The 20451-nt window shown below is 42.6% G+C and overlaps 1 protein-coding gene across 1 annotated transcript in view; it reads right to left on the bottom strand.

The window, feature by feature from the left end:
- UHRF2 (ubiquitin like with PHD and ring finger domains 2) overlaps positions 1–20451 on the bottom strand; it is a 112813-nt gene that overhangs the window by 72717 nt on the left and 19645 nt on the right. The window contains exon 2 of the mRNA XM_073668882.1: positions 15947–16180. Coding sequence (XP_073524983.1) covers positions 15947–16180 — 234 coding nt within the window. The remainder of the gene's footprint in view (positions 1–15946; positions 16181–20451) is intronic.

The raw sequence follows: 20451 nt of genomic DNA on the forward strand, positions 1-20451 counted from the left end.
CTCTCTGAGCGGCGTAGTAAGTTTCTTTCGTTTTATGCCTTTTATTTTCTGTAACTGTATATGCTGCATTGCTTTGTCCCCTTTGTCAAATCTCTTGTATATATACAGTGCCTACAAGTAGTATTCAACCCCCTGCAGATTTAGCTGGTTTGATAAGATGCAAATAAGTTAGAGCCTTCAAACTGCAAACGAGAGTAGGTTTTATGAACAGAAGCATAAATCTTACAAACCAAAAAGTTATGTTGCTCAGTTGAATTTTATTAAATTTTAAACATAAAAGTGTGGGTCAATTATTATACAACCCCTATGTTTAATATTTTGTGGAATAACCCTTGTTTGCAATTACAGCTAATAATCTTCTTTTATAAGACCTGATCAGGCCGGCACAGGTCTGTGGAGTTATCTTGGCCCACTCCTCCATGCAGATCTTCTCCAAGTTATCTAGGTTCTTTGGGTGTCTCATGTGGACTTTATTCTTGAGCTCCTTCCACAAGTTTTCAATTGGGTTAAGGTCAGGAGACTGACTAGGCCACTCCAACACCTTGACTTTTTCCCTCTTGAACCAGGCCTTGGTTTTCTTGGCTGTGTGCTTTGGGTCGTTGTCTTGTTGGAAGATGAAATTACGACCCATCTTAAGATCCTTGATGGAGGAGCGGAGGTTCTTGGCCAAAATCTCCAGGTAGGCCGTGCTATCCATCTTCCCATGGATGCGGACCAGATGGCCAGGCCCCTTGGCTGAGAAACAGCCCCACAGCATGATGCTGCCACCACCATGTTTGACTGTAGGGATGGTATTCTTGGGGTCGTATGCAGTGCCATCCAGTCTCCAAACGTCACGTGTGTGGTTGGCACCAAAGATCTCGATCTTGGTCTCATCAGACCATAGAACCTTGAACCAGTCTGTTTGAGTCCTCCAAGTGATCATGAGCAAACTGTAGACGAGCCTTGACATGACGCTTTGATAGTAAAGGTACCTTACGGGCTCGTCTGGAACGGAGACCATTGCGGTGGAGTACGTTACTTATGGTATTGACTGAAACCAATGTCCCCACTGCCATGAGATCTTCCCGGAGCTCCTTCCTTGTTGTCCTTGGGTTAGCCTTGACTCTTCGGACAAGCCTGGCCTCGGCACGGGAGGACACTTTCAAAGGCTGTCCAGGCCGTGGAAGGCTAACAGTAGTTCCATAAGCCTTCAAATTACGGATGATGCTCCCAACAGTGGAGACAGGTAGGCCCAACTCCTTGGAAAGGGTTTTGTACCCCTTGCCAGCCTTGTGACCCCCCACGATCTTGTCTCTGATGGCCTTGGAATGCTCCTTTGTCTTTCCCATGTTGACCATGTCTGAGTGATGTTCACAAGTTTGGGGAGGGTCTTAAATAGTCAGAAAAGGCTGGCAAAAGAGATCTTTAATCCACACATGTGAAGCTCATTATTCTTGGTGCCTGAACTACTTCTTAATACTTTAGGGGGACCAAACAGAATTCTTGTGGTTTGAGGGGTTGAATAATAAATGACACTCTGAATTAACTTTTAACGTTTAAAAATAAAAAAATAAAAAAAATTTGCTGCAGTGCATTTCCCACTTCCAGGCTGATCTACAGTACAAATGTCACAATGCCAAGTTAATTCCGCATGTGTCAACCAGCTAAATCTGCAGGGGGTTGAATACTACTTGTAGGCACTGTATATTATATATTTTTTTTTTTTTATAAACACTGCCTCCTTTTGGATTAAATATAAAATTTAATTATTCTGTTTCTTTAGTCCTGTAACAAGCACCCCAAAGCCATACGCTACCAGAAACCAGGCCTCCAGTCAGCCTGCATTTAAAACATAACTGGTTGTGGCAGCGAGTAGTTTTGGGTTATCGTGAAGTTAGCAGTGACTGTATGGGTGTATATACCAGGGTTGTGGAGTCAGTATAAAATGGACCGACTCTGAAAATATATAATAAATTGTGTTCAGCAGTTCAGTGCAGGATGTGCTGTAAATGTTTTCATTTGGGAAAGTTATTAAATGTCCTATAAATGTCTGTTCTATTCCTGATCTAAGGATTTAGGCTTTTAGTTGAGATAAATCTGTGCTGCACTTTAGTGAGGCATTGCTGTGGAGTTGGAGTAGGAAGTCAGGGAAATTGAGGAGTCAGAGGTTTGGCTTACCGTGTTTTGTGTTGGAATCCGGAGGTGTATATACCATATGCTCACTGTTAGGCTATGTTCACACAAGTTGTGTTTTTTTCTGCTGCAAATCTGCTGCTAACTTTTCTCTTACTTACAGTTATATGAAAAAGTTTGGGCACCCCTATTAATCTTAAGCTTAATGTTTTATAAAAATTGGTGTTTTTGCAACAGCTATTTCAGTTTGATATATGTAATAACTGTTGGACACAGTAATGTTTCTGCCTTGAAATTAGGTTTATTGTACTAACAGAAAATGTGCAATCTGCATTCAAACAAAATTTGACAGGTGCATAAGTATGGGCACCTCACCAGAAAAGTGACATTAATATTTAGTAGATCCTCCTTTTGCAAAAATAACAGCCTCTAGTCGCTTCCTGTAGCTTTTAATGAGTTCCTGGATCCTGGATGAAGGTATTTTTGACCATTCCTCTTTACAAAACAATTCCAGTTCAGTTAAGTTTGATGGTTGCCGAGCATGGACAGCCCTCTTCAAATGATCCCACAGATGTTCAATGATATTCAGGTCTGGGGACTGGGATGGCCATTCCAGAACATTGTAATTGTTCCTCTGCATGAATGCTTGAGTAGATTTGGAGCGGTGTTTTGGATCATTGTCTTGCTGAAAGATCCATCCCCTGCGTAACTTCAACTTTATCACTGATTCTTGAACATTATTGTCAAGAATCTGCTGATACTGAGTGGAATCCATGCGTCCCTCAACTTTAACAAGATTCCCGGTGCCGGCATTGGCCACACAGCCCCAAAGCATGATGGAACCTCCACCTAATTTTACTGTGGGTAGCAAGTGTTTTTCTTGGAATGCTGTGTTTTTTTTGCCACCATGCATAACGCCTTTTTGTATGACCAAACAACTCAATCTTGGTTTCATCAGTCCACAGGACCATCTTCCAAAAAGAAATTCTCCAAATGTGCTTTTGCATACCTCAGCCGACTCTGTTTGTGGCGTGCTTGCAGAAACGGCTTCTTTAGCATCACTCTCCCATACAGCTTCTCCTTGTGCAAAGTGCGTTGTATAGTTGACCGATGCACAGTGACACCATCTGCAGCAAGTTGATGCTGCAGCTCTCTGGAGGTGGTCTGAGGATTGTCCTTGACTGATCTCACCATTCTTCTTCTCTGCCTTTCTGATGTTTTTCTTGGCCTGACACTTCTGGCTTTAACAAGAACTGTCCCTGTGTTCTTCCATTTCCTTACTATGTTCCTCACAGTGGAAACTGACAGGTTAAATCTCTGAGACAGCTTTTTGTATCCTTCCCCTGAACAACTATGTTGAATAATCTTTGCTTTCAGATCATTTGACAGTTGTTTTGAGGAGCCCATGAAGCCACTCTTCAGAGGAGATTCAAAGAGGAGAACAACTTGCAAGTGGCCACTTTAAGTAGCTTTTCTCATGATTGCATACACCTGGCTATGAAGTTCAAAGCTCAATGAGGTTACAAAACCAAAATAAGTGCTTTAGTACGTCAGTAAAAAGTAGGCAGGAGTATTTAAAACAAGAAAATGATAAGGGTGTCCATACTTATGCACCTGTCAAATTTTGTTTGAATGCAGATTGCACATTTTCTGTTAGTACAATAAACCTCATTTCAAGGCAGAAACATTACTGTGTCCAACAGTTATTACATATATCAAACTGAAATAGCTGTTGCAAAAACACCAATTTTTATAAAACATTAAGCTTAAGATTTATAGGGGTGCCCAAACTTTTTCATATAACTGTATTATCAATATTATCACAATGTGTGTGCACATACCCTTTGAGGTTTGGTTTCTTTCAAAAGTCTTTTTATTAAATCATTTTTTTCACTCTTGCAGACCGGGGGACGCTAACAAATCCCTGCCTACTTACTTAATTTCAATATCCCTCCCCTGCATGTCAAAGTGCCCTGTGATGTGCAGTTTTGTTTTGCAGATCTCACGCGTGCTCTTGAGCGCAGGCGCCAGGGAGTCACTGTGACTTTCGCTCCAGTGACCTCCGGCATGCACAACCATAAGGTTTGCTCCCCACTTCCTCCCGGCATTCTGATAGTTCGGAACCATATTGTATACATGTATACACGTGTATATGTATATACACACACATATATGTGTATATAGATATACATGTACGGTATGTACAGTACAGACCAAAAGTTTGGACACACCTTCTCATTTAAAGATTTTTCTGTATTTTCATGACTATGAAAATTGTACATTCACACTGAAGGCATCAAAACTATGAATTAACACATGTGGAATTATATACTTAACAAAAAAGTGTGAAACAACTGAAAATATGTCTTATATTCTAGGTTCTTCAAAGTAGCCACCTTTTGCTTTGATGACTGCATTGCACACTCTTGGCATTCTCTTGATGAGCTTCAAGAGGTAGTCACCGGAAATGGTTTTCACTTCACAGGTGTGCCCTGTCAGGTTTAATAAGTGGGATTTCTTGCCTTATAAATGGGGTTGGGACCATCAGTTGTGTTGTGCAGAAGTCAGGTGGATACACAGCTGATAGTCCTGCTGAATAGACTATTAGAATTTGTATTATGGCAAGAAAAAAGCAGCTAAGTAAAGAAAAACAAATGGCCATCATTACTTTAAGAAATGAAGGTCAGTCAGTGCGAAAAATTGGGCAAACTTTAAAAGTGTCCCCAAGAGCAGTTGCAAAAACCATCAAGCGCTACAAAGAAACTGGCTCACATGAGGACCGCCCCAGGAAAGGAAGACCAAGAGTCACCTCTGCTTCTGAGGATAAGTTTATCCAAGCCACCAGCCTCAGAAATCGCAGGTTAACAGCAGCTCAGATTAGAGACCAGGTCAATGCCACACAGAGTTCTAGCAGCAGACACGTCTCTTCAACAACTGTTAAGAGGAGACTTTGTGCAACAGGCCTTCATGGTAAAATAGCTGCTAGGAAACCACTGCTAAGGACAGGCAACAAGCAGAAGAGACTTGTTTGGGCTAAAGAACACAAGGAATGGACATTAGACCAGTGGAAATCTGTGCTTTGGTCTGATGAGTCCAAATTTGAGATCTTTGGTTCCAACCACCGTGTCTTTGTGTGACACAGAGAAGGTGAACGGATGGACTCTACATGCCTGGTTCCCACCGTGAAGCATGGAGGAGGAGGTGTGATGGTGTGGGGGTGCTTTGCTGGTGACACTGTTGGGGATTTATTCAAAATTGAAGGCATACTGAACCAGCATGGCTACCACAGCATCTTGCAGCGGCATGCTATTCCATCCGGTTTGCGTTTAGTTGGACCATCATTTATTTTTCAACAGGACAATGACCCCAAACACACCTCCAGGCTGTGTAAGGGCTATTTGACCAAGAAGGAGAGTGATGGGATGCTACGCCAGATGACCTGGCCTCCACAGTCACCAGACCTGAACCCAATCGTGATGGTTTGGGGTGAGCTGGACCGCAGAGTGAAGGCAAAAGGGCCAACAAGTGCTAAGCATCTCTGGGAACTCCTTCAAGATTGTTGGAAGACCATTTCCGGTGATTACCTCTTGAAGCTCATCAAGAGAATGCCAAGAGTGTGCAAAGCAGTCATCAAAGCAAAAGGTGGCTACTTTGAAGAACCTAGAATATAAGACATATTTTTCCCACTTTTTTGTTAAGTATATAATTCCACATGTGTTAATTCATAGTTTTGATGCCTTCAGTGTGAATGTACAATTTTCATAGTCATGAAAATACAGAAAAATCTTTAAATGATGATAGTTAGGAACTACATTGTATATATGTATACACGTGTATTAACTATCAGGATGGCAGGAGGAAGTGGGGAGCAAACTTTATGGTTGCAAACGCCGGAGGTCACTGGAGCGGAAGTCACAGTGACTCCCCGGCGCCTGCGCAATAGAGCACGCGCGGGATCTGCAAAACGAAACTGCACTGTGATGTGCGGGGGGGGGGGATATTGAAATTAAGTAAGCAGGCTGGGATTTCTTAGCATCCCCCGGTCAGCAAGAGTGAAAACACTGATTTAATAAAAATACTTTTGAAAGGGGGGCATACAGGCTTGTATAGATTTACATTTCTATCACCTGTATGGCCCATATTAAAGGTCTGATAAATCCCAGGGGGTGATAGATTCCCTTTAAATTGAACACATCCAATTGTGGAAATTATTATTATTCCAACATCTATTGATTAAAACCAACTTTTATTCATGGGAAAACCCCTTTAATGACCTGGCCAAATTTTTGAAATTTGACCAGTGTCACTTTATGAGGTAATAACTCTGGAATGCTTCAACGGATCGCACTGATTCTGAGAATGTTTTTTCGCGACATATTGCACTTCTTAATATTGGTAAACTTTGTTAAATATTACGTGCGTTTAGTTGTGAAAAAAAATCTGAAATTTGGCGACAATTTTCAAACTTTTAATTCTTATATCCTTAAACCAGAGAGTTATGTCACACAAAATAATTAATAAATAACATTTCCCATATGTTTACTTTATATCTGCATCATTTTTGAAAAATCATTTTTTTTTGGTTAGGAAGTTATAAGGGTTAAAAGTTGATCATCAATTTCTAATTTTTTCAACAAAATTTACCATACCATTTTTTTAGGGACTACATCACATTTGAAGTAACTTTGGGGGGGCCTATATGACAGAAAATACCCAAAAGTGACACCATTCTAAAAACTGCACCCCTCAAAACCACATTCAAGAAGTTTATTAACCCTTCAGGTGCTTCACAGGAACTAAAGCCATGTGGAAGGAAAAAAGTCATAAGTTACTTACCGGTAACAGGATTTTTCGGAGACCATGACAGCACCACGAGAGAGGGGATCCGCCCACCAAGGACAGGAAACCTACAGGTTTAAAAGGGGGCGGCCCTCCCTCTCGCCTCAGTTTGGATTACAGAGCACTGAGAGGACCACCAGGTTAGTAGACACAACAAACAACCATAAAACAATATTTTTATACAGCACCAACTAAGTGTGAAGTCTTTAATTAATAAAGAAGGAGTGCTCCCACAATGTGAAGGGAGGGAATATAAGGGTGCTGTCATGGTCTCCGAATAATCTAATTACAGGTAAGTAACTTATGACTTTATCGGTCGACCATGACAGCACCCCGACAGAATTGCAGAGATAAAGAAGTGTAGGGAGGGACCACAGCCTGGAGCACCCTTCTCCCAAATGTGAGGTCAGATGAAACACCCAAATCCAGTCTATAGTGCCTATATAGAAAGTAGACGGAGAAGACCAGGTAGCAGCCTTACATATGTCTTCCATCGAGACACCCGTCTTCTCCGCCCTTGAGGTCGCCACTGCTTGGGTAGAGTGAGCTTTCAACCCCTGTGGCACTTCCTCACCCTTGGAAGCATAAGCTAGAGTAAGAGCCTCCCTGATCCACCTAGCTATGGTGGACTTAGCAACCTTAAACCCCTTTCTAACCCCTTGGTAGGAGATAAAGAACTCTCTCTCCTGAAAGCCTGGGTGACCGAGAGGTACCTAATCACACATCTCCTTGCGTCTAACATATGAAATTCTGCCTCTTTTTGGTTACTCGAATTAGGGCAGAAAGAGAGTAGGATTATTTCTTGGAGTCTATGGAAACGGAAAGCTACTTTAGGGAGGGTCAGGTCTAAGAATTATTTTATCATCCAGGATCTGAGTGAAAGGTGAAGACGGAGACAGAGCCTGGATATCACTGATCCTCCTAGCTGATGTTAGAGCTATTAGAAGCGCTGTTTTAAAGGAGATGGACTTAAAGGTTGCTAAATCTATTGGTTCAAAGGGCGAGCTAGTTAGTGCCTTTAAAACTAAATTTAGATCCCAGGGTACCAATTTGCTTTTGATGACAGGCCTGGATCTAAATATGGCTTTGATAAAGCGAGAAACCCAGTAATTGCCCGCTAAGTCACAGTTATATAGGGCACCTAAGGCAGAGACTTGGACTTTTAGGGTACTTGTCGCCAACCCCGATTCAAGGCTCTTTAGTAAAAACTCTAACATTTTACCTATTGGTGCCCCCTCACCAACTGTAGAACCGGAAAAACAAAAATTTCTTCCAAGTTCTAGCGTAAATTCTAGTAGTGATAGTAGCTACACTAATGCGTAGTAGAAAACCTAGATCCCGAGAGAACCCTTTACGTTCTAACAGTGACCTCTCAAGTTCCACACCGTCAAGTGGAGGCCAGGAGCTTGAGGATGGACTATTGGACCCTGGACGAGAAGATCCAGAATCTCGGGCAGGACCCAAGGATCGGAGATGGACATGTTCCTCAGGCATGAGAATCAGGGCCTCCTGGGCCAAAATGGTGCAAACAGAAGAACCCTTGTCCTCTCTGATCTTTCTTAGGAGCATGGGAAGAAGATTCAATGGGGGAAAGGCATAGGCCAGGCTGAAATCCCAAGTTACTTGGAGGGCGTCCACTGACAGGGGATTTTCTCTGGGATTTAGGAAACAAAAGAGCTCTGTCTTTCGATTTAGTCTCGTGGCAAAGGGGTCTACCATCGGAGGCCCCCATCTTCGGACTATTTGGGAGAAAATGTCCTGTTTTAGTTCCCATTCTCCCTGCCTCAGGATAGCAGCTTAAGTAGTCTGCTTTAAATTTTCTTTTCCTTTAATGTGGAGGGCTGTTAAGGAAAGGAGATGACCTTCCGAAATCTGAAAAAGATGATCCGTCACTCTCATCAGCGATCTTGAACGTGTACCCCCTGGTGGTTCATGTAAGCTACCGCAGTCCTATTATCTGAAAGGATTTTAACGTTTTTATTATGAAGGAAAAACAAAAAATTATTAAATCGCTTTGACTATTGCTAGCAGTTCTTTAGCGTTGGAGTTAAGACCCTTTTCAGTATTTGACCAGGACCCCTGGGCTACCATATCCCCCAGATGGGCCCCCACCAATAGGGGCTTGCATCGGTGGTAATTATCCTAGTGACTCTAAACACCCAGGGAACCCCTCGAGATGGATGAACGAGGCAAACCTACCTCTGTAAGGACTCAACTGACTGGGGTGACAAGAATATTCGTCTTTCTAAGTGTCCATTCAACAAAACTTCATTATGTAGACCGTCCCACTGTAGAACCCTGCAGTGGTATTGTGCCCACAGAACCCCGGGAAAGCAAGATGTCAGGGTACCCAACAAGGACATTGCTGCTCTAAGGGACATGACCGGGTTTGATATTGCTTTTCCTACCGGAATCTTAACCTTTTGTTTTTTGGCTTCCGGGAGGTAACATACTTGAAAATCTGAATCCAGCATAATACCTAAAAACTGCGGAATTTTTGAAGGCACTACCCTAGATTTTTCCAGATTCAGAATCCAGCCCAGATTCTCTAAGATGGAGGCTACTTGTTTCAGGTGTTTATCACATTGGGAGGCCGAGTCGCCAACTATCAAGAAATCATCCAGGTAAGGGATAATTAAAATATCATGTTCCCTAACATGAGCCATGATCTCTGCTATAACCTTAGTAAATACCCGGTGTGCTATGGTCAGACTGAACGGCAGGGCCCTAAACTGGAAAGGTTTAATTTCTCCATCCATGATCAAAGCTACCCTAAGGTATTTCTGGAAATCCCTATGTATAGGTACATGGTAATAGGCGTCTTTTAAATCTAACACTACCATGTAACAGCCTGAAAAAAGCAACTTTATTGTTCATTTTACAGATTCCATCTTAAACGTGGGGACTATCAAAAACTTATTAAGGGCTTTCAAGTTAATGATACACCTAAATGAACCGTCATGCTTAGAAACCAGAAAGAGAGGAGAGTAGAATCCTAACCCCCTTTCCGATGCCGGGACTTCCACCAGGACTGCTTTACAAACCAAGTCCAGGACTTCCATTTGTAGGGCCACCTGCTCTAACACTGAGGAACGGACTGGGGTCAAGATGAATCTCCCACGAGGAATTGCCTGGAACTCGAACCTCAGGCCCGTACCTGCCAGATCAAGGATCCAGTTACTGGCAGAAATTTTTGTCCAGGCAGGTAAGAAGCCCAACAGCCTCCCCCCTACTTGGGTTACAAGTCACTGACTCGGTTTCCGGGGCCCTCGAGTAGAAGAAGAGCCGAATAGAAGCCCTCTACCTTTCGACCTGCGGTCTTCCCACTTTTCCTGACCCTTCTGCGGTCTTTTTCATAGAAATCTTCTTCTATGGAAAGGACGTTTATAAGTGGGAACGGACAAGCTAGGGAACCCTTTCTTCTTGTCACTAGCTTTATCCAAAATCTCGTCCAGAACGGGCCCAAAAAGATGTTCCCCTTCAGACGGTATAGTACAGAGTCTCGTTCTTGTCTGAATATCACCTGGCCAACATTTAAGTCACAAGGCTCTATGGGCTGCGTTGGACATGGCGGCCGATCTTGCTGCCAAACGGACTGAATCCGCGGAGGCATCCGCCAGGAAAACTGCTGCCCCCTGTAAGAGTGACATATCTGATAATATCTCTTTCCTTGGTGTGTTATTCTTCATATGGGATTCAAGCTGATCCAGCCATATCATTAGGGACCTGGCTGTAAAGGTTGCAGCAACCGCCGGCTTTAAAGCCCCAGCAGTCGTTTCCCAGGTTCCTTTGAGAAAGGTGTCAGCTTTCCTGTCCAAAGGGTCTTTAAGGGCCCCCATATCATCAAAAGGAAGAGACGATCGTCTATATGCCTTAGCTATGGCCACATCTATTTTTGGGGCCTTCTCCCAGGAAGAAGAGGCCGAGTCTTCAAAGGGGTATTTTCTCTTAAAGAAATGAGGGAGAGAACCCTTTCTCTCCCATCTTTTCCATTCTCTAGGTAACAGGCTCTGAAGTTTTTCATTAAATGGAAAACTTCTTTTCCTTTACTCCAGCCCCCTGAACATTACGTCCTGGACTGATTTCTCTGGTCTGGCATCTGTAATGCCCATAGTTGAGCGAACCGCTTTAACCAAACCATCAATCTCGTTAAGGGGAAACCAATGCTGACCCGCACCACTATCTGAGGAAGCGGAAGATGAAGAGGCGGAGTTGTCAGAATCCAACTCATAAGCTGACGACAGGGAGTCAGCAGGGGCTGGGGAGATCTCACAGTCTGTATCCACCTTCCTCTTAGCTTTTTTAGAGCGGATTTTACTGATTTCAGACTTGACTAGGATTTTCAATCCTGAGGTAAAACTAGGGGTCTCATCAACTAAAGTCTGATTGATACAGGATTGGCACAAATTTTTGGGAGATGAGTCTGGAAGGACGGTGTTACACAACGCACATTCAAAATGATTGGACTTGGATGCACACTTCTTCCCCTATTAGAAAATAGAAGAGGAGAAGGGATACCTCATTACTAAGTGAACTTTCTCAGAGATCACTTACCCAGGCGGCTCATAGGGCTGGTACCGGTTTGGAGGAAGGACCTTTCTCAGCCGGGGGATCTTCCCTGGAGACTGCAGATTCGTCCATCCTGCTGGAGCCATGATGACTGGACCTGGACGCCGAACCTCACTTTCCTGAGGACCGGGTATTACCAGTAGCTCGAGGGTGACATGCCTTTTGAAACTCCCCAAACAGCCGCTGAGATGGTGAAGATGGCGGCTGCTGCTCACTTTCTCTCTCCATGATAGGGAAAAGTGAAGCTGGGAAGCCCGGAACAACTGTGCTTGGGCAGTTAAATAGTAGCACCTGTTCTACCTCTACATCAATTTTAATCACGTTACCCCTCATCTTTTTTTTTTTAAAAACGGGGACGTCACTGCGGTTAGTACCGCACTACTTTAGCGTCCAGATGCATGTGACCGGAAATTCCGGGTCCGCTCACGTGACTGCCGAGGGGCACGGTGACGTCATCGAGCCACGACTCACAGGAGAAGGCCGGAAGTGCGCACCCGCGCGAGCATAGAGAACGCCGAGACGCTCCAGCCGCCACCGCTCCAGGTAGGGGGTCTCTCTCCAGAGGGATGACAGGCCTGTCCACCGCAGAACCGACGGGGCTGCCACCCCAGACAGGGGAGCAGCCCCCCGGATCATCCAGAGCGCTATCCTCTGCCGGGTGTCGATGGGAAAGGCACCCCAAGCAGCGCCATCATCCTCAGACTGTTGGTGGGCCTGCAACGCCAGACAGGGGTGCAGTCCCACTGATCTGGATCAGCCCAGGGGCAGCCCCCCCCAGGTAGGGGCGCAGACCTGGCTGTAGCAAGAGATGATAGGGCTGCCACCCCAGATAGGGGTGCAGCTCCCACTGCTATCCGGTGCAAAAAAGATGCTGGGCATTCCCCAGATAGGGGTGCCCTCGCATAGCTGACGCTGGAGCTGCCGATTCCAGATAGGGGCGCTGCTCGACAGCCGTCGCCACATCCAGATTCGTACGGGGTTCTTCCATGAGAAAGCCTGCTATAGGTTCCCTCCATCAAGGACAGGAAACCAAACTGAGGCGAGAGAGAGGGCCGTCCCTTTTAAGCCTGTAAGTTTCCTGTCCTTGGTGGGCGGATCCCCTCTCTCGTAGTGCTGTCATGGTCGACCGATAAATAAACATTTTACTTTTTTTTTTTCTTCACAAAAATGTTATTTTAGCCCCAATTTTTTTATTTTCACAGAGGGTAAAAGGAGAAATTGCACAACAAATTTTGGGGTCCATTTTCTCCTGAGTACACCGATACAACATATGTGGGATAAAACTACAGTTTGGACACAGGGCAGGGTTCGGAAGGGAAGGAGCACCGTTTGACTTTTTGAATGCAGAAATGGCTGGAATTGAGAGCGGACGCTCGTGTTTGGAGAGCATCTGATGTGGGGGGTTTACACTGTTTAGGCACAAGTGACCCAAATTTTGGAAACTAGACGCCTCAAAGAATGTATCTAGATGTGTGGTGAGCACCTTGAGGCCCCAGGTGCTTCACAGAAGTTTATAATGTAGAGCCATGAAAATAAAAAATCTAATTTTTTGCACAAAAATGTACTTTTAGCCCCAAATTTTTGATTTTCACAAGGGTAACGGAGAAAATAGACCCCAAATTTTGTTGTGCAATTGCTCCTGAGTACGCAGATACTCCATATGCAGGGGAAAACTATTGTTTGGGCGCAAGGCAGGGCTTGGAAAGGAAGAAGTGACGTTTTGGAATGGAGACTTTGATGGAATGGTCTGCGGCCGTCATGTTGCGTTTGGAGAGCCCCTGATGTGCCTAAACAGTGGCAACCCCCACAACTTACCCCATTTTGGAAACTACACCCCTCAAGGATTTTATCCAGGGGTATAGTGGTACCGGTACTACACAGGTGCTACACAGAATTTGATATTAGGTCATATTGAACATTTTAATTTTTTTCATGAAAATGTAATTTTCACAATTTATTTATTTTACTTACTTACATAGTGCCATTAATTCCACAGCGCGTCACAGACAATATCGGCAATGTCCCCGTTGGGGCGCACAATCTGCATTCCCTATCAGTAGGTCTTTGGAGTGTGGGAGGAAACCCACGGAAACACGGGGAGAATATACAAACTCCTTGCAGATGTTGTCCTTGGTGGGATTTAAACCCAGGACCCCAGCGCTGCAAGGCTGCAGTGCTAACCACTGAGCCACCGTGCTACCCAATGGATAATAAGCAAAAACTGACCGCAATGTGGTTGTACACTACTGTTTGAGCATACAGCAGGCATCGGATGGGAAGGAACACTACTCTTCTTTTAAAACGTAGATTCCGTATGAATAGATTGTGGGATTCATTAGCGGAGCCACTGAGGAGCCAGAAAAGCAGAACCCCCCCAGGTGACCTCATATTGGAGTCTTCAGTGCCTAAGAAATTCATCTCGGGGTATAGTGAGTATTTTGAACCGATAGATGCCTCACAGAATTTTAGAACATTGAGACATGGAAATATGGTATTTTTGTGGTAAAAATTAAATTTTTGTATTTGCTGCACACTTGTCTAGTATATAGGGGTAAATAGGTGAAACTGGATCCTATAATTTATTGTGCAATTTTTCCCGAACGTGGTGATGCCCCATATGCTGTCAGAAATTACTGTTCGGCCTCACATCAGGGCTGAGAATGAAGGAACGCTATTTGGCTTTTGGAGCACAGATTTTGATAGAATAGTTTGCAGGAAACATTTGTGGAGCACCAAAAGGTACCAGAACAGCAGAAAAACCCCAAAAGTGACCCTACTGTAGAAATTACACCTCTCAATGAATTCATCTATGGCTGCAGTGACTATTTTGTAACATCCACATCATGTTTTTTTTTTTCCTGGAGAATTGAAAATATGCCAGTTTACTGCCCATACATTGTGCCCCAATATATTGTAGCGCCCCATGTATTGTGCCCAGCTTGTGCTTCTGGAGACACGTACCCCATAAATTGTTAAGTGTGCACTCCCCACTACAATAATGCCAAACATGTGGCCGCTTACTGCGGTTTAGGCACATTGGGGCTCAGAAGGAGGGGGAGCATTAGAATGCGCAGAATTCACTGGATTTTGTGTCGCTTTTCCAGAGTCATTGTTCTACCAGTAATGTGGGACCCCCTATAGTTCCAGTGACAGATTATGGACCTGAGAGGGGGCTGGTTTTAAGCGGGATAAATTTGGGGTTTTACTGGTAACATTTTGGGGTCCATAATATTTTTCGATTGCTTCCAGAATAAGATTTGCAACTTCCTTCTAACCGCTTAAACACCTCCTCTGTCACGATTGACAGGGGTATTTAAGAGGTTAATCGGCCCCGATCGGCCAGGATCAATACTGCAGGGTATTAGCTGTCATATACAGCGGACACCCACCGGAAATTCGGCCGCCCGGCAGCGCTACACTATTGTTCCTCAGCGCCATTAAAAAGCAGCGCTGAGGTATAAGTACCCTTAACGACTGCCGTTAAAAGGCGTATAGGCGGTTGTTAAGGGGTTAAACATAGTCCGATGAGCAATTCAGTGAGCTCAATAATAAATAATATTGGTAGAATGTGATCCTTTGCTAATGGATATTGCCATAAAAAGACAGATAGTAGGAGTAGTAGCCTGTGGGATATACTGGTAGGCAAATTCATATATACCCAAAAAGACTGGCTTATTAATGAAAAAAAACTTTACCGAAAGGAAGTTTTAAAGGGAACCATTGAGGCCAGCTGTCAGTCAGGGTCGGGGGCACGGTTACAGCCACCTCAGCGCGGCGAGAAACCACGCGCGGTGCCACAAAACCAGAACGCTGCCAGGGGGAATAAAGTTAATTTTGTCCCAGCAGCATTCGGCTAAATGCGGGCTCCGGGCAGGTTAATAACGCTACTAACCTGCAGATTAACTCCATATCTGCAGGTTCAGAGGTTTTTTTTCACTGTGATTATATGTTTTGTAAGAACCATGTTAATTTGGGGGGTTATTTCATGCAAACTACATGCATTTTGAATACCAAACTAAGGTGGCGATAGACACAATAAGCTACTTAGAAAGGAAATATATTTCATTCAAAAGACCAAGGCTTTGATATTCAGCACTAAATACAAAACTTCCATTTCTATCTTGATATTAATTGGTAAAGAGCAAATGTCTCTATGTTGTGAGTGTAGTTATTGCATGCATTTTTAGAAAACTATATTTTCATAAACTATTTTATATTATTCTTGCTCTGATTACCATAAAGCAATCCTAATCGGAATTAAAGAAGTGACTGCTACTAAAATGGATAGCAATAAAGAACAAGACTCCTTTGTAAATTCTTAGCTTTTATGAATGGATTAAATTTGTTAGCTGTTGCCTATATTTTAAGTGAAAACTGTAAAATCAGAAACGTACAACTTTATGTAGATAAAGCCGGCACAAACCTTATAAATACCAATGCCTGGGTCAATCAGGAAGGCTCGGGCGGAAGTAGATGGTTGAGTAGCATTGGAACTGACACGCGATTTGTGCTTATTTGCAGAATTTTGATGGGCTTTGCCATCTGCGTCCTTTTTCTTTGTGGAAGGAGTTGCATCATCAGACTGTGAACGGATTAAGAGTTGTACAATGTCATTCAAGCCCACATTGTAGTCAAAAAGGGTATGGCCATCTTCAAGCTGTAAATGATAAAAAGGACAAATTTTACATTCTCATTACTCTTTGTGAAAATATAAAGGAAAATAGAAACATTGACCAGTTATGCTTTCCATAGCAGTGATCTTTCACAGTCCTACTTATTATGTAGTGTATACTTAAATTAGTTTAATCTGGCAATAATCCAGAAAGGCTAATGATTTATTATTTTTTACCAGCAGATGACAAATCAGATCTAACCAAATACAAGTGCTTCTCACTAAATTAGAATATCATCAAAAAGTTAATTTATTTCAGTTCATCATTACAAAAAGTGAAACTCATTATATATAGTCATTACAAACAGAGTGATCTATTTCAAGTGTTTATTTCTGTTAATGTTGATGATTATGGCTTACAGCCAATGAAAACCCAGTCATTATCTCAGTAAATTTAAATAATTAACAAAAAACACCTGCAAAGGCTTTCGATGCGTTTAAAAAGGTCCCTTAGTCTGTTTCAGTAGGCTCCACAATCATGGGGAATACTACTGACTTGATAGATGTCCAGAAGGCAGTCATTGACACACTCCACAAGGAGGGTAAGCCACAAAAGGTCATTGCTAAATAAGCTGGCTGTTCAGAGTGCTGTATCCAAGCATATCAATGGAAAGTTGAGTGGAAGGAAAAAGTGTGGTAGAAAAAGGTGCACAAGCAACCAGGGTAACCGCAGCCTTGAAAGGATTATTAATAAAAGGCCATTCAAAAATTTGGGGGAGATTCTCAAGGAGTGGACGGCTGCTGGAGTCATTGATTCAAGAGCCACCACACACAGACGTATCCAGGACATGAGCTACAAGCGTCGTATTCCTTGTGTCAAGCCACTCATTACCAATAGACAATGCCAGAAGCGTCTTACCTGGGCCAAGGAGAAAAAGACCTGGGCTGTTGCTCAGTGGTCCAAGGTGTTGTTTTCAGATGAAAGTAAGTTTTGCATTTCATTTGGAAATCAAGGTCCCAGAGTCAGGAGGAAGAGTAGAGAGGCCACAATCCAAGCTGCTTGACGTCTAGTGTGAAGTTTCCACAATCAGTGATGGTTTGGGGAGCCATGTCATGTGCTGGTGTAGGTCCACTGTGTTTTATCAAAACCAAAGTCAGCGCAGCCGTCTACCAGGAAATTTTAGAGCACTTCATGCTTCCCTCTGCCGACAAGCTTTTGGGAGATGGAAATTTCATTCTGAAGCACGACTTGGCACCTGTCCACACTGCCAAAAGTACCAATACCTGGTTTACAAACAACAGTATCACTGTGCTTGATTGGCCAGCAAACACGACTGACCTTAACCCCATAGAGAATCTATGGGGTATTGTCAAGAGGAAGATGAGAGACACCAGACCCAACAATGCAGACGAGCTGAAGGCTTCTATCAAAGCAACCTGGGCTTCCATAACACCTCAGCAGTGCCACAGGCTGATCGCCTCCATGCCACGCCGCATTGATGCAGTAATTGATGCAAAAGGAGCCCCAACCAAGTATTGAGTGCATTTACTGAACACACATTTCAGTAGGCCAACATTTCAGATTTTAAAAACATTTTTCAAGCTGTTATAAAGTATTCTAATTTACTGAGATAATGACTTTTGTGTGTTCATTGGCTGTAATCCATAATCAACATTAACAGAAATAAACACTTGAAATAGATCACTCTGTTTGTAATGACTATATAATATATGAGTGTCACTTTTTGTATTGAAGAACTGAAATAAATTAACTTTTTGATGATATTCTAATTTAGTGAGAAGGACTTGTAGTTGAGTACTATGTGTTGTATTGTATTCTAGAAACTTTAAACTCTGCAAGTATAGCAAACCCTAACTACCAAGGATGAGATTGATGATAACCTCAGCCAAATAACAAACAGAGGGTAAGATTTGCTTCACTCATACCTACCATACTTTTATTACCTTGCGAGTGTTATTGATCTCCCGCAGTTATGGTGGGGAGACAGCCAATGACTAACTTTAGCAGGGTGTGGAGGCATCCAACCAGGAGGTGGTTCTATTGCTAAATCATAGGCAAGAACTCTGCTACTATATGAAAAAAAGCTGATCATAATGAGCACATCGTGCTCAGTTTCGTATTCGAAAAGTTTATATCACTAAAGCCAAGAGTATTATCCTGCTGGGCAGAAGTATTAACCCATTTTACTACCCTAAATCACCAAGGAAGGAAGCACTATCATAGACCACTAGGGAAGCAGACATTGCCTTCTTCACTACACTATATCACTAAGGAAGTTGGCATCAATCCCTTCTATATCATAGTCAAAAAACAGGGATTAAACCAATTTTGTATTGATATTTGTGAACGTTTTTGCTGATAACTAGTCATTCTAAGGATACTTATAGGCCATGCAATGCTCTTTTGGAAAAATATGAAAATAGCCTCTTCAGAGAACTCTAGTGCCACCTATAGGAGTTAGCTGTGGAAAAGCCTATTAAGGGAGTGATATTTACTTTAAGGATTGCTACATTCAATAGGTGGCAAGAGGGTTCCTTCTGTTCATCTCTGAATAGACTTATTGCATATGGACTATAAGTCTCCCTATACCGAACCTGGCTCTCTTCCCAAGGAGAAACCTTACCCCTTAAATCCCCTGTTAAGAGGCCTCTCAATTAGTCAAACTAGATCTCCTGCTTTGCACTGATGAGTGGCAAACACCCAGAAACACGTGTCTGCAAGTGGAATTTCTGGCTTGGCAGAGTCACGTGGCAAGGCTCATTAAAGGGTTGATGTTGACGTTTAGGATTGCTACCTCTAATATGTGGCACTAGAGTTCTATGAAAAGGCAATGTATATATCCTGATAAACTAAGAGTTCTTGGAGATTTCACACAGGCTACTTAAAGATGTTCACTGTTTAGGAGAAGCACTGCTTGTTAATAACAGCTATAGTTTGTGAAGAAACTTCATATTAACCATTTGATTTCTCTCCAGTGCTATCACCGGATTAGATAAATATGGTTGCTTTCTTCCAGAAAGAGTGCCACACCTGACAATGAAATAAGTCTGGTAGTGCAACTCAGCTCTTTTCAAGTGAAAGGTGCTGTTTCGACATCACAAAACCTACCTGTGGACAGGTGTGGCACTGTATTTGTAACAAAGCAGTCATTTTATTTATTATTTTGTTCAACTCTCAGCATTACAGATTATACCTATTTTAATGAATGGGGAGTCTGTGTAATGCAATATATGACTGGTCCTACAAAAATGGGATTTCTTAACACTAGGTGCTCTCAATTCAGAATTCCCTAATAAATTACATGAAAATAACTTTTCTAAGCCCTGAAAGCTGTCAGAAAATGTAACTTTTGATCATGTTTTTTTAAAATAAGTCACCTTTTGCTTAAAAAATATTGTGGACAGCAAGACTAACATTTATGTAGAATTGCTGTAATTTTCAGCAAAAAAAGACCGTAATTGGAGCAAAAAAAGTTATATTATGCTGTATATTTGTGACTAATTTCTATAACATTCCGCCCACAAAAGTACTATTGTTCGTATTATAGCGGAAAACCTTTATGAAAGTGAGCTTATAATTTAATTCTGGTTACTTCAGTTTGACACATTAGGCTAAAGGAAAAAAAAAAGAAAGAGGTTTTAGTGTCAATGAATCATGTTTGTGATTTAAACACAATGTACAGTGGGGAAAATAAGTATTTGGTACACTGCTGGTTTTCCCACCTACAAAGAATGGATAGGTCTGTAATTTTTATCGTAGGTACACTTCAACTGTGAGAGACAGAATCTTCAAATAAAAAAACAGAAAATTACATTGTATAATTTTTACATAATTAATTAGCATTTTATTGCATTAAATAAGTATTTGCTACAATAGAAAAACAGAACTTCATATTTGGTACAGAAACCTTTGTTTGCAATTACAGAGATCAGACGTTTACTGGAGTTCTTGACCAAGTTTGCACACACAGAAGCAGAGAATTTTAGCCCACTCCTCCATACAGATCTTCTCCACATCTTTCATGTTTCGGGGCGTTCGTTGGGCAACATTGAGTTTCAGCTCACTCTAAAGAATTCTATTGGGTTCAGGTCTGGAGACTGGCTAAGCCACTCCAGGACCTTGAAATGCTTCTTACAGAGCCACTCCTTAGTTGCCCTGGCTGTGTGTTTCGGGTCATTGTCATGCTGGAAGACCCAGCCACAACCCATCTTCGATAAACTTACTGAGTGAAGGAGTTGTAGGCCAAAATCTCACAATACATGACCCCATCCATCCTACCTTCAATTCAGTGCAG

This window comes from Phyllobates terribilis, unplaced genomic scaffold, assembly GCF_046119375.1.
Source record: "Phyllobates terribilis strain yellow unplaced genomic scaffold, ASM4611937v1 Scaffold_1__5_contigs__length_1240528914, whole genome shotgun sequence".
In the NCBI taxonomy this organism is placed as follows: domain Eukaryota; kingdom Metazoa; phylum Chordata; class Amphibia; order Anura; family Dendrobatidae; genus Phyllobates; species Phyllobates terribilis.